Below are 12,927 nucleotides of genomic sequence, written 5' to 3' on the forward strand. Positions count from 1 at the left end.
TATTCTGTCTTCTGTCAGGAAGAGAGCCATGTTGATCAACAACACCCTGGCTGTGCTGGGAGGTACTCTGATGGGTCTGGCCAAAGCTGCTGCCTCCTATGAGATGCTCATTCTTGGACGGTTCCTCATTGGTGCCTACTCAGGTACCCACAAGCACTACTGCCGTGCCCAGTGCCCAGCTCTCTTTGCCCACTCCTGCGCTCTGGGGTGAGAATGGGCAGCTGCCCTCAGTCTTTTCTTCTTCCCTCTGTCCAGGGTTGACGTCAGGACTGGTGCCCATGTATGTAGGGGAGATTTCGCCCACTCACCTACGGGGTGCTTTGGGGACGCTCAACCAACTGGCCATCGTCATTGGCATTCTGATTGCTCAGGTGACTGGGATGGCCTCATGGGGGTGGGTGGAGGGCTAGTCAAAGGGCTAGAGGGGGCCCTGGAGAACAGGAGGACGTAAGGGTAAGGGCCAGGTAGGAGGGCTGAGTGAGCAATCTGCCCTCTTCCTCCCTCTTCTCCCACAGGTGTTGGGTTTGGAATCCATGCTGGGCACAGCCACCCTGTGGCCACTGCTTCTGGCCCTCACAGTACTCCCTGCCCTCCTGCAGCTGGTCCTGCTGCCCTTCTGCCCTGAGAGCCCACGCTACCTCTACATCATCCGGAACCTAGAGGGGCCTGCCCGAAAGAGTGAGCGCTTACCCTGTAGTCCAGACTGGGGCTCTACCCCAACCTGTTTGGCTCTTCCTCTTCCCAGGTTCCCTGCCCTGCCCTCTCAGGCTGACTCTCCCACCCCCAGGTCTGAAGCGCCTGACTGGCTGGGCTGATGTGTCTGGAGCCCTGGCAGAGCTGAAGGAGGAGAAACGGAAGCTGGAGCGCGAGCGGCCACTGTCGCTGCTCCAGCTCTTGGGCAGCCGTACCCACCGGCAGCCACTCATCATTTCAGTTGTGCTGCAGCTGAGCCAGCAGCTCTCGGGCATCAATGCTGTATGTATGGAGTGGCCTCCAGGAAGAGCAAGGGTCAGGCAGTAGCTAAGAGGAGGGGAACGGGAGCCAGTACCTGCCATTAAAACAAAGGGTCAGTTGGACTTAGCATGGCTATAGGGAAGAAATGGACACCCCGGCCCCTGCAATCATCCTGTCCTCTCTCCCCACCCCTAGGTTTTCTATTACTCCACCAGCATCTTTGAGTCAGCGGGAGTAGGGCAGCCAGCCTATGCCACCATAGGAGCCGGTGTGGTCAACACAGTCTTTACCTTGGTTTCGGTAATACACCCTTCTGGAGTGGCTCCCATCCCAGCTTTACATCCCTGGGTGTGCTAGCAGTCCAACTCTTGGTTGTCCCAAACCTTCCCAGTTTCACTACCACTTGTAGCATTCAGGGCCCCTGCCACACCCTGACTCTCCCTGCAGGTATTCTTGGTAGAGCGGGCTGGACGCCGGACCCTCCACCTCCTAGGCTTGGCGGGAATGTGTGGCTGTGCTATACTGATGACTGTGGCTCTGCTTCTGTTGGTAAGGCTTGGGGACAGGGAGGGAGCACCAGCCCAATCCATAAGAACTGTCTCAAGAGATTCTATGTCCAGCTAGGGCCACTGGTTAGCATCTATGCTTTTAGTCCTGGGCCAACTAGTGTGCTAAGACCATGGGGGCTTGGATCAGGAGCCATTGGGACCATGGAGCCTCAGAAGCAATAATTCCTAAAGACCCTGCTTTAGAGGCAAGCAGGGAATTGAGCACTGTAAGTGCTAAAAAACCAGACATTCCCATACACTGAATCTGCTTGGGGTAGATAGAAGAATACCAGCGCTCAGACACGCTCGAGAGGCTGTTCTAACCAAGGGCCTTGCACAAGCTGCTAGGGGGCAAATTTCAGTCTTGCTCTTGGTTGAAGATAAAGGGAGACTCAGAAATGCCTGATTTGTATTTCCTACCTACCTCTTGGTCCCCAGGAGCAAGTTCCAGCCATGAGCTATATCTCCATTGTGGCCATCTTTGGCTTTGTGGCCTTCTTTGAGATTGGTCCAGGCCCCATCCCCTGGTTCATTGTGGCAGAGCTCTTCAGCCAAGGACCCCGACCAGCAGCCATGGCTGTGGCTGGTTTCTCCAACTGGACCTGCAACTTCATCATCGGCATGGGCTTCCAATATGTTGCGGTAGGTCCCCTACCCCAACCTTCTGTACTCTAGGCCAGAGGGGGCAATTTAGCTAGCCCACGTGCTTGCCAGTCAGGACCTCCCTCAGCTTATATATACTTGTGGTCTATAGTTCACTTTGGTGGATCCCTGGGCCTTGAGGACCACCAGCTCACTAGAATCATTGGAAAGAATGGAGCTATACTAGATCAAATAGCATCAGAAGTGCCTTTAAAACAAACTGAGGACCTTAGACTAGTGGAGTATATTATAAACTTGATTATTAATATTATAAATGACTGGGAATCTACCGAGCACTGTAATGCAGGATGAAGAGGATGAAACACTAAAGGAGAGTTGGGATTCAGAGAATGCTTCTTTTGCCTCTATACATTCTCATCCCTGGTGATTTCCCTTGTTCCACCCAGGAGCCACCTGTTTTCTGTAGTATCCCCACTTCCCTAGGAGGGCCTTTAACTCCTGGCTTGCTGGAGACCATCCCTGACTCCCCATCCCACTCTGGCAACACTTCTTTCTCCACCTGTCTCAGGAGGCTATGGGTCCCTACGTCTTCCTTCTATTTGCGGCTCTCCTGCTTGGCTTCTTCATCTTCACCTTCTTAAAAGTGCCCGAGACCCGAGGCCGGACGTTTGACCAGATCTCAGCTGCCTTCCGCCGGACCCCCTCTCTTTTAGAGCAGGAGGTGAAACCCAGCACGGAACTGGAGTACTTAGGGCCAGATGAGAACGACTGAGGGGCAAGGTAGAGGGGAGAGACAGCCTTCTCCCCCTGCCCGCAGAGAACCCCTCCTTTCCTCTGCAGCACTTTAACCCTCTCTTCCCCAGTACTTCCAGGTAGAGAAAATCCCATTAGCCTGGTGGGATTGGGAAGTTAGAGGGAAGGGTGGTCTAAGCACCCCCTTACTCCCCTCGTGTGGCTCTCATGGATTATTTATGTGTTGTGGTTAGGTTGTGGCCATCAGGGTGGGCCACTCCCCCTTTCTCCATAGCCCACCCCTTTCCTCCACCCCACTCAACCCAGCCTCAGCTCCAGAATACTTTCCTCTGGCTGGAGAGGAGGGATTGGAAGGAGGGCAGACTCAAGGACTGACTCTTCTAGTGGAGACCGAAACTGAAGCAGAAGGCAGGATGGGTCAAGTCAAGTTGACTGCCACCTCGAACTCCTCCCAGTCTGACTTCTGGCTACCAAGGTTCTTGAGAGCAGGGGGTTCTCCCCCTCCCTAAGTTCTGACCTCTTCCCTCACTGCAGCCTCAGCCTGCTCAGCCAGCCTTTCAGGAGAGGGAACACGACAGTACGGGCCAGTGTTTGACAAGAGGAAGGGACAGCAGGCTCCAGCCTCTAGACTTAGGACTCTGGGCCTACTCGATGGCTCACCAAAGCTGACAAGGAAAAGCCCACCTTGTCCCTCCTCTCCCATGGCTTTTGACCAACTATGGAGGAGAGGAGGTTTGAAAGACTACCTAGAAACACTGGGTTGGGAGGAGCCTTAGGATACTTTTGTATATATATATGCTTGAAAAAAGGGTAGGGAGAAGAAACCAAAGATTTATTGCACTAAATGTATATATCTCTCTCTATATATATATACATACCCACACACACACATAAAGTCATGGCATGAAGACCAGCGTCCTATTGTGGAAATACTCAGGGTAGGCTGAGACAAGGACCATAACTGCCCCCAATATCCTTCTTCCCTCTTGGTCCTGCCTTAGCTCAAGGCCTAAGAATGTTCTGGATGCTGTCATTCATGCCCCCACTTACACTTTCCACTTGCTGCTTTTATTAATAATAGAATGCTGAATAAATGGTAGCTACAAGCGCCAGGTCCTACTCTTAGCATCCTACAAGGTTAAGCTGTTATTGCCAGTCCAGAGATGGGGACAGCGACTGTCACAGGGATTGAGATTGTAGGCACTTGTTCATAGCTGCCCAGCTAGAGACATTTAGATCAAGGATTCAAGACCAGGCTCTGTCCACTGCCCACATCCCTCTCTAACAGCAAGTTACCAGTGATTCTCCAAATAGAAAAGAGGCAGAGACTGAGACAACAGGAAAGCCTGTTTTTGTTTTTACTGGAGGCTCAGGTGGCACGAAACAGTTCATAAAACGGCTTCAGAGGTGGGGCATAGAGGGGAAACAAAAAATAAACTGGGGTGGGAAAGAAAAACAACCAGGAATAGGTAAGAGCTGGCTGGTTCCTTCTCAGCCTGATTTAGGGGAGGGTGTTGGTGCCTCTGGATGGATACCTTCCTTTCAACCCTTGATAGGGGAGACAGAAAAAAAAAAGCACAAGTCAGTTGTTTTGGCCCTCCTGAGTCTCAGGAAAATGGGAAAAACTGGTGTTTTGATGTCATGAATTATGGGGAAAGGAGAGGGGAATGCTGGGAAGGGTACAGGTCAGTTGGCAAAACTGGCAGAAACCTGAAAGAGAAAAAGAAAATAGAAAAATCACGAATAAGTCCTCAACTTCTTGGTCATCCACCTGGGGTGTGCCCCCTGAGACTACTTACCAGGTGGTAGCTCTGGGTGTCCTTGCAGTTGGAATCACTCCAGTATGGTGGTGGGGGGATCCCCACTGTTGATGGGGGCTGAGGTCTAGAAAGAACAAGGATAGCTAATTGAGACCCGCTTATTCTTAGAACTCCAACTTCAATGATATACCGTTCTTCCATTCCCACCGCCCTCCCATTCTTCTGCAGCCAACTCCAAAGATTCACATCCACAAACTGATGCTGTGGCCCCAAGCAAAGCTGAGTGATTTAGTCAGCAGGGGTGAGAGGCTCGGGCACCTGCCAGCATTGAAGCCAGCAACATTAGCTCGTTGGTGTTAGCCTGCACTGAAGTGGGTAGGGTGGGCAAGGGGAGGGGAAGAGCAAAGAAAGAGAGAAAGAAGGGAAGGGGAAAAAAGATGGGAAGAAGAGAAAGGGGGAAGTCGGCCAGTCTATTCTTTCGTCCCACACCCTCCTTATTAGACATACCAAGGTCTTTACCTCAGGGACTGTGGGCTGCCGGCCAGGAGGCTGCTGCCTTCGCCGCTGGAAGTAGGGGCGGTTTCTTGGGCGCTGGGGCTCAGGCCTGGAACCATCAGTGGGGCCTTGGTTGGGCTTGGTCTCACCATCCCCACCTTCTGTGGTGGGCTGCTGGGGTGGCCTGGGGCGGAAAGGCCTAGGGAGAGAAGCAAGGGCCATGCAGAATTCAGGCAGCCCAGTTCAGGGAGCCCGCTCCTCAGGACTCCCCTAGTATACGGGACTAGCCTTCCCACAGTCCCAGAGCCAGCCTTCCAACCCCAAGAACCCCTGTTTCCCCCTGGGCACCTAAGCACTAATCTCAGATTGCCAGCCCTCCTTGCCACCAGCTTCAAGCTTCTGCTAGAATTGAACACTTCCCCTTCCTATCCTCCTGTCTCCTTGCCTCCGACACAAATATATGGTAATGGAAGAGGGTGGTAATGAAAGAGACAAGAGCCCCAGAAAGTGGGGAGGGAGGAACACTTACCTTCGGTACCTGGGCCGGAATCTGGGGGGTGGGACCCGCTCATCGCCCTGCTGTTGGTCCCCCTCCAATGGGGCCGTTTCTTTGGGTTCTACGCCATCAGTGCCCTACACCAAAACCAAAATCAACATCAGTGCCCTACTGAAACGAAAATCACTAAACCCATTGCCATCAAGTTGATTCCAATTCAGCAGCCCTCTGTTGTTGTTGTTGTTGTTGTTAAATGCTGTCGAGTTGGTTCCAACCCATAGCAACCCTGTATAGGGTTTCTGAGGAGCAGCTGGTGAGCTTGAACCGCTGACCTTATGGTTCAAAGCAACTTTGCAGTCCAGCGCATTAACCCACAGCACCACACCAGGACTCCTATGGCAACTCCATGTTGTTGTTGTTGTTGTTGTTAAGTGCCGTCGAGTCAGTTCCGACCCATAGCGACCCTGTACAGGGTTTCTGAGGGTGTAAATCTTTACGGGAGTAGAAAGCCTCATCTTTCTCCCGCGGAGCGACTGAGTTTTGAACCGCTGACCTTAAGGTTCGCAGCCCGATTCGTAACCACTACGCTACCAGAGCTCCATCAAATCGGTTTTGACCTATAGTGACCCTGTATAGGGTTTCCCAGGAGCAGCTGGTGAGCTTGAACCACCGACCTTGCAGTTAAAACGGTTTTGCAGTCTGGTGCGTTAACCCACAGCGCCACACCAGGACTAGTAAAACTGCCCCATAGGGTTTCTACGGCTGTTAATCTTTACGGAAGCAAACTGCCACATTTCTCCCACAGAGTAGCTAGTGGGTTTGAACTACTGACTCTTCAGTTAATAGCTAAGTGCTTAACCACTGCATCACCAAGGCGCCTATCAGTGTCCTAGGAACACACAAAGTCTGGGTGAGCTGTGAAAATGCCAGTTAGCCAGGACCCAGGTTATCACAGCCCTTCCCAATCCAATGTTCCACTTCCTTTGGAGACCCTGTGGTCTCTAGCCTCATTCCTTTTCCAGATCAGGGTAACAGGCTCCCCTATTCCCAGTTTCTCCTCACCTCTATAGGCTGCTGCTGGTTTGGGGGTCGAGGACCCCGCACAAATCGCCGTCGGTAGAAGAAGGGTGGTGGGCGCCGACGTCTGGGCCGCTGCCCAGAATCTTCAGCCCGCTCTCCTTCACTGCCTGGTTCTGTTCCACCTGAGGGAGCCTCTGCCACCATGGGTGGTGGGGCTGCTGGGCGAGGCCGGGGGATAAATCGGCGGAACCTACGGCGATTTGGGGCATAGCGGCTGCCCTTCACTGGTACCCCCCCAGGCCCAGTAACATTAGCAGCTTCTGCACCCTGGGAAGGAGGTAGAAAAGACCCATCAGAACTTGTTTCAACTCCAAATGTACATTCCCAAATTTGCTTGAAGCCTTCATCTTCCTCTGGCTAACCTCATCTCTGCAGCTTTCCCTTAGCTCCTCTAAGTCTGACTTCCTTCTACCTTTCCCCAGGGGAAGGAAGGGGCAACTTTTTCAACTCATCCTTTTGCTACTGAAGCCTCTTGAATTTAAGACTAGGGGGTTGGGTGAGATGGCAGCAACACGCGAGCCTCCATCCATTTTCTACTAAGGGCTGGCTCTGAGGTGTGTGCCTGGGAATAGGAGCCTATATGGAGAACAGACAGGAAGTGCTTGGTGAACTACTGAGGAGAAACCCAAATGTTCCTGAATGATGGCAGGGGCACATTTTTAAGGACATCTTAGAGCAGTCCTAATGTGTTAAGACTGGGTTAAGAACACAATCCCATTCCCACCAAACTAAAACAAAAAGCCAGTTGCCATTGATTCCACTCATGGAAGACTTCATGTGTGCACAGTAGAATTGCTCCAGAGGGTTGGAAGCAGAACATTAGACCTTTATTCCAAGGTGCGTTGGTGTGGGTTTGAACAACCAACCTTTCGGTTGGTAGTTAAGCACTTAGCCATTTGTGCCTACAGCCTGGGCTAGAAGTCAGAGCAAGAGCTGCGCTAGAAGGGTCAAAAGCCTGGGCTGACCTCAAGGCCACCCTCTCACAAGTTGGCAGACTTGATACCCTACAATAGCCCCCAAACCTTCTCTCCTTCCACGACATCAAATTCCACAGTCTCTCCATCTCCAACGCTCCGCAGAAACTTCCTGGGGTTGTTTCTTTTAATAGCTGTCTGGTTGGGGGGAAGGCCAGGAGAAAGGTGAGGGTAGCAAGACAGGAGTCTCTGCTGGGCCCACCACCTAATTTGCTTCAACATTTTACTTGGTGGCTAGGTATGCAAAGAGGCACAAGTAGGAGGTGGTCAAAGTTTAGTAAGGGGAAAGTCATGAAAACTAGGGGCCTCACGAATGACTGCACCACTGTCCTCGGGACATACTCCCTCTCCCCCCCCCACCCCACCCCCGGCTCTATCCCTCAGGGATTTCAAAACGGGAGGCAAGAAATAGAAACTGAAAAGCCAAGCAAAAAGCAGACAGCTTTAAGTTGCATAGTGGGTAAAATGTACCTTCTTACCTCACTCCCACTGAGAGCGCTTTCCACCAAAGCAGTGGTACTTAAACTGTGGTGTCATCAAAATCACCTGGAGAGCTTGTTAAAACAGATTACTGGGCCTCACCCCCAAGTTTGATGCAGTAGGTCTGGGGTGGTGCCTCAGAGTTTGGATGTCAGGTGACGCTGATGCTGCAGGTGCAGGGACCACACTTTGAGAACCACTGCACACATGGATCTCTAGCCTGTCTCTACCCTGGGAAAATCACGCCGGCTCCATCCCATAGTGTTAACAGACTCCAGGAGGTAGTGAGCATGCCATGCCCTGGAAGAGCAACACCTAAGTTTCTTGCAGAGACTTTCAGTAACCAAGTGGGTATAATGGAGATAGGCACCTGAGGCAGATGAGGAGAGCAACTATTTCTTGGCAGTCATGCCACTGATGTAAAAGTTGGGGAAACCTGATTGAGCTGCTAAGGATTATGGCAAAGGCCTTCAAAGAGAGGGCCAGTTCCTCCCCTCAGAAAGTCAACCTACTTCTTACCTGGTGAACAAAGACATCCTCCTTGGTGTCATTCCTGCAGAACAGGATGGATCATTAAGGGGGTGACTTGGAAACAGTGCTCACCTCCTCCACTGATGCTTCGAGAGTTGCCCATTCCTAACCAGTGGGTCCATCCTCTCCAGTATTCCACCACTACTTGGGGGTAGGTAGGGCCCAAAAAGAGGCAAAAGCTAGCAAGGCCTCCATGAGCTAGTACAGAGAGAACACTTACAGCCTCAGTAAAAAACCTGGTCTTCCTGAGGAAAAGAGGGAGGGAAGGAGGCAAAGTCACCTTGGAGAAGCTGGGACAGCTCCTAACCTGCCAAGTGCTCCACCCTCTACCCTAGGGGCACCTTAGAACCTGGTAGTGCTGCTGGGTATAACTGGTCCTAACACACCTTCCTCCCCCATGCCTCATCATGGTTGGAAAATTCCACTGTCCCCTTTCTTCTCCACTCAAGGAGGGAGAAAGTAGAGATGGGGGATAGAGCAGCATAACAGTTAGAAAAGGAAACAAGGTGCCAGGAACTTGCCCCCAAACAGCCTAGAGTGAACCCTTTTAACACATGAAAGACCAAGGGTGAGAAAAGTTTGTGTTCATTCTCTATCACTGCCTTGCCTATTACTAAGATTTACACCAGCACCTCAATAGGAAGAGGTGCTGTGGAGAGGTTTTCCTTTATAACCACCCTAGAGTCTTGTTTCCAAAATTAGGATGGGACCTTTCCCACGAACAAATGTTCTGACTTTAAAGTTTACACAAAGGTCAGCCTGCTAAGAGGGAACTAAGGGCTCCCAGGGGGGCTGGGCTGGGCTGGGTGCCCAGGCTGGGAAGGATCCCACTGAAGGAGACCTAGTTTTGCTCATAATCCAACACCACAGTCTCTTCGGGTGCTGGGAAGGAGTAGGGCTGCCAAACTGAAGGACGGCAGCAGGCTCCAACTGGACAGACTCCTGTCCTCAATCCAGCCTCAATCAGGTGGGGGATTCAGATGAGTCAGTAGCTCTTTTAGGGTGATGAGTTGTGAGAGTGCTAAGTGAGCACGCTGAGCAGGAAATCAGTGAGGATTCCAGCCTAGAGCCCTGAGGCACAGAAAGTACTTGCAAATTCTGCCCTGAAGCCATAGCAAACTATAACCTGGGCAATTCCAGGTGAGACAAGTTGGGTGGGTCAGAATCTGCTTTGCCAAATTCCCTAGATCATTAACCCTCTGTTGCCCTTGAAGATGTGAAGACTTCATCTTGCCATTAAGCACACATTTGTGCTATGGTTAAAGACTTTTTAATCAGTGTCAGGTGTACATTGCTGAGGGTAACCATGTGTGCCTCAGTGGGGATAGAGATGAGGTTGGGAAGGTCAATATGAAAGGCATCCATTCTACCACCCCCTCCTTGGGTTCCTTGGATACCTGTTGATGAATCCATAACCATTCCGGACGTTGAACCATTTGACAGTGCCCAGGACTTGGATTGCTGCCAGGCAGAGATGCAGTGGGGACAGTAAGACGAGGGGAAGAGATGGAGTTGGGCTCAGTTTTGAGACACTCCAAAATCTAACCTACCTCATTGTTAACTATCATTAAACTGAACTTCAAGTCAACCAAGTTTCACACAGTAGCTTGAAAATGGAAGCACCCACACAGGAGGACTCAGGCTTAAAAACCTTTCCAAAGCTAAGACATGTTTCCCAACATCCTTACAAATCCAGGCCCATCAATTAGAACTGGGTACTCACCTGGTCCACCAGGGGAAACAGGTCATGACTGTAGAGCTTCCCAGCCCTCCCAATGTAAGGGACCCAATTCACCTGCTTCCCGTACTCATCAATATACCTAGTACTAAGCTATGTCAGAGGAGCTCTGGCAGCTTAGTGGTTACGAATCGGGCTGCGAACCGCAAGGTCAGCAGTTCGAAACTACCAGCTGCTCCACGGGAGACCGATGAGGCAGGCGTTCTACAGCCTCGGAAACCCTGCACAGGGTCACTATGAGTCGGAACCGACTCCACGGCACACCGCCACCACCAAACTATGTCAACTGGACTAAGTTTCCCGCCCCATGGGCGTGGCCAGTCCCTGAGGCTTTACCTCCAACTCAAGTCCCTAGCAGGTCTTGCTAACTCCTAACCCCTCTGGAAGGCACATCACCACTCTCCTCCTAGAGAACGCACTTCGTTTGGTCCACAGTCCGTAACCCATCTAGTCGTCTGGTTCCCTGGGCCAGGACCGCTCCGGACCCCTCCCCCAACCCGCTCGACCCCCTTAGAGCCGCCGTGGCGCGCGCCTCCCCTCACCCAGCACCGGCTTGTCCGCCTGACTCCGGGTCGGGGGTGCGGGGGTCCCCGAGGCAGCCGTCGCTGGGTTGCCAGCAGTGCGGGGGCCGGGCACCGAGGGGGTCCCAGCAGCGGTGCCCGAGGCAGCTCCGCCCCCGCCCGCCCCGCCGCCTGCTTTCTGAGGCTCCCCCGCGGGCACCGGTACCACCACTGCTACCACCCCTGCCGCCGTCGCGGGCACTGTCGCCGCGGGGGCCGCTGTCGCCACCGCTGTCGCCTCCGCCTCGCTCATCCCGCCGGGTCCAGTACCGACCCCCGCCGCCGCCACCTCCTCCTCCTCCTCCGCCGCCGCCTCCACCACCGCCCCGGCCCCTCCCCCTGGCTCGCGAACCCGTCGCCCGGTTCGGTCCTCGAGCCCAGAGCCTCGCCCGCAAGCCGGCAGCCGGCCTAGAGCCGAAGCCAATTGCAGCCCGCGGTCTGGGCGTCCGGAGACCCCGCCTCCCGGTCACAGGCCAATCCTAGACGACTAACTCCCCGGTCTGCAGGCCGGCCCCGCCTCCTGGACCTCTCATCAAGGCTGACGCCACTGCCCACTGCCCTGTAAGTACACCTGGGCCCCGCCCTTCGACTTCCACGTGACCAACCCTCGTCCAACCCATTGGTCGATGGCCCTTTTCCCCTCCCCCCGCCCCTTTCCACCGGCCGCGGGAAATTAAACGGGCTTGTCGCGCCCCAACCGCCACCTGGCCTCTGCACGAAGGGCGGGGCCAGAGGCGTGGCTCCAAGGTTGCCCCTGACGACCGGGTGGGTGGTTGGTGGTAGACAAGAGCGCACCACCAGACTAGACGCGACCTCCATCCGAGAGGCGGATCCTGCCCGCACCCTGAGTAGACACCTTCTCTCAGCGCACTCCGACTCTCGGTACCTCTCCCTAGAGGACGCCCCCTCCTAGCCCTCTGGACTGTGTTGTCCGTCCTTCGGGAAAACGAAGCTGTGCGATTTCTCCTGCTCCCAGTTACTCGCACTTTCCCGGGCCCCTTCACTTTTATTTGGTGGTTTATTTTTTAGGTACATCTTAAATATAATGTACAAATCTTTAGTGTGCAATTCGCTCAGTTTTCATAAATGTCTCTATCCTTGTTACAAACCGTTTATTCCTCTATCGCCTCAGGAAGCTTTCTGAAGTCCTCTTCGTAGAGATCGCAGCCTCCCTCCACATCGCCGCTGCTCTTATTTCTACCACCATCGATTCGTTCTCTTCAAGTACCAACCTTGTAGCGCTCCTATCACTTTATCCTATATGTTTCTCATGACATTTAAAAATATATCCTATTCGTTTGCTTATTTATTCTGTACCCCACCACACACAGAGTAAATAACCTTGTCATTTTGTAAGTGTGCCTGATTTCTGGACCAGTGCCTGGCACGACGTTATTGTTTTTGTTCTAGTTAGGTGTAGTGAAGTTTTGTTGTGTTGTGTTTCCAACGAGCGGCTAGGGGGTTTGAACCTTAGACCCTGAGGTTAGTAGTCCTACTACTAACCTGCAGCGCCACAAAGTAAGTGCTTAATGTTTACTGAGTAAATGTTGTTAAGTGCCATCGAGTCGATTCCGACCCCTAGCAATCCTTTATAGGGTTTCCAAGGAGCAGCTGATGAGTTTGAACCACCGACCTTGCAGTTCCAACGACTTTGTAGTCTGACTCATTAGCCCACAGCGCCACACCAGGACTTAATAAGTAGATAGCTTCTATTCCACACTGGAGTCATGGTGTGGTGCTGTGCGTTAATGCGCCAGACTGCAAAGCCGTTTGAACTGCAAGGTTGGCGGTTCAAGCTCACCAGCTGCTCCTCGGACAGGGTCGCTATGGGTCGGAACCGACTCGACGGCACTTAACAACAATTCCACAGGTAAGACTGAAGCCCGGTAAGAGGCTTCTCCCAAGTTCCTCAGGAATCTGGGAGGTCCAGTCCCGGAACCTCAGTCTCCCTCTCA

At 52.9% G+C, this 12,927-nt stretch overlaps 2 protein-coding genes across 4 annotated transcripts in view; one reads left to right on the forward strand and one right to left on the reverse strand.

Annotated features, from left to right (window-relative positions):
- SLC2A4 (solute carrier family 2 (facilitated glucose transporter), member 4) overlaps window positions 1-3,312 on the forward strand; it is a 5,242-nt gene extending 1,930 nt beyond the window's left edge. For 2 of the 3 annotated variants that reach the window (XM_006863351.1, XM_006863352.1), the window contains exons 4-11: window positions 19-143; window positions 256-371; window positions 516-678; window positions 788-975; window positions 1,150-1,254; window positions 1,402-1,503; window positions 1,941-2,144; window positions 2,674-3,312. In XM_006863351.1, the coding sequence (XP_006863413.1) occupies window positions 19-143; window positions 256-371; window positions 516-678; window positions 788-975; window positions 1,150-1,254; window positions 1,402-1,503; window positions 1,941-2,144; window positions 2,674-2,877 (1,207 nt within the window). In that variant the 3' untranslated portion in view covers window positions 2,878-3,312. The remainder of the gene's footprint in view (window positions 1-18; window positions 144-255; window positions 372-515; window positions 679-787; window positions 976-1,149; window positions 1,255-1,401; window positions 1,504-1,940; window positions 2,145-2,673) is intronic. The other variant, XM_006863353.1, reaches the window with a different exon arrangement.
- An 879-nt stretch (window positions 3,313-4,191) lies between these two features.
- Window positions 4,192-11,282, reverse strand: YBX2 (Y box binding protein 2). The gene is made up of 9 exons (XM_006863354.1): window positions 10,955-11,282; window positions 10,072-10,135; window positions 8,663-8,696; window positions 7,712-7,801; window positions 6,672-6,956; window positions 5,643-5,746; window positions 5,138-5,312; window positions 4,658-4,742; window positions 4,192-4,568 (listed from the first exon to the last, which is right to left on the reverse strand). Exons 1-8 carry the CDS (start codon window positions 11,223-11,225, stop codon window positions 4,692-4,694), a joined length of 1,074 nt encoding a protein of 357 aa, XP_006863416.1. The 5' UTR covers window positions 11,226-11,282; the 3' UTR covers window positions 4,192-4,568; window positions 4,658-4,691.
- Between the last annotated feature and the right edge of the window lie 1,645 nt (window positions 11,283-12,927).

This window comes from Chrysochloris asiatica, unplaced genomic scaffold (genome assembly GCF_000296735.1).
Source record: "Chrysochloris asiatica unplaced genomic scaffold, ChrAsi1.0 scaffold00054, whole genome shotgun sequence".
Classification (NCBI taxonomy): domain Eukaryota; kingdom Metazoa; phylum Chordata; class Mammalia; order Afrosoricida; family Chrysochloridae; genus Chrysochloris; species Chrysochloris asiatica.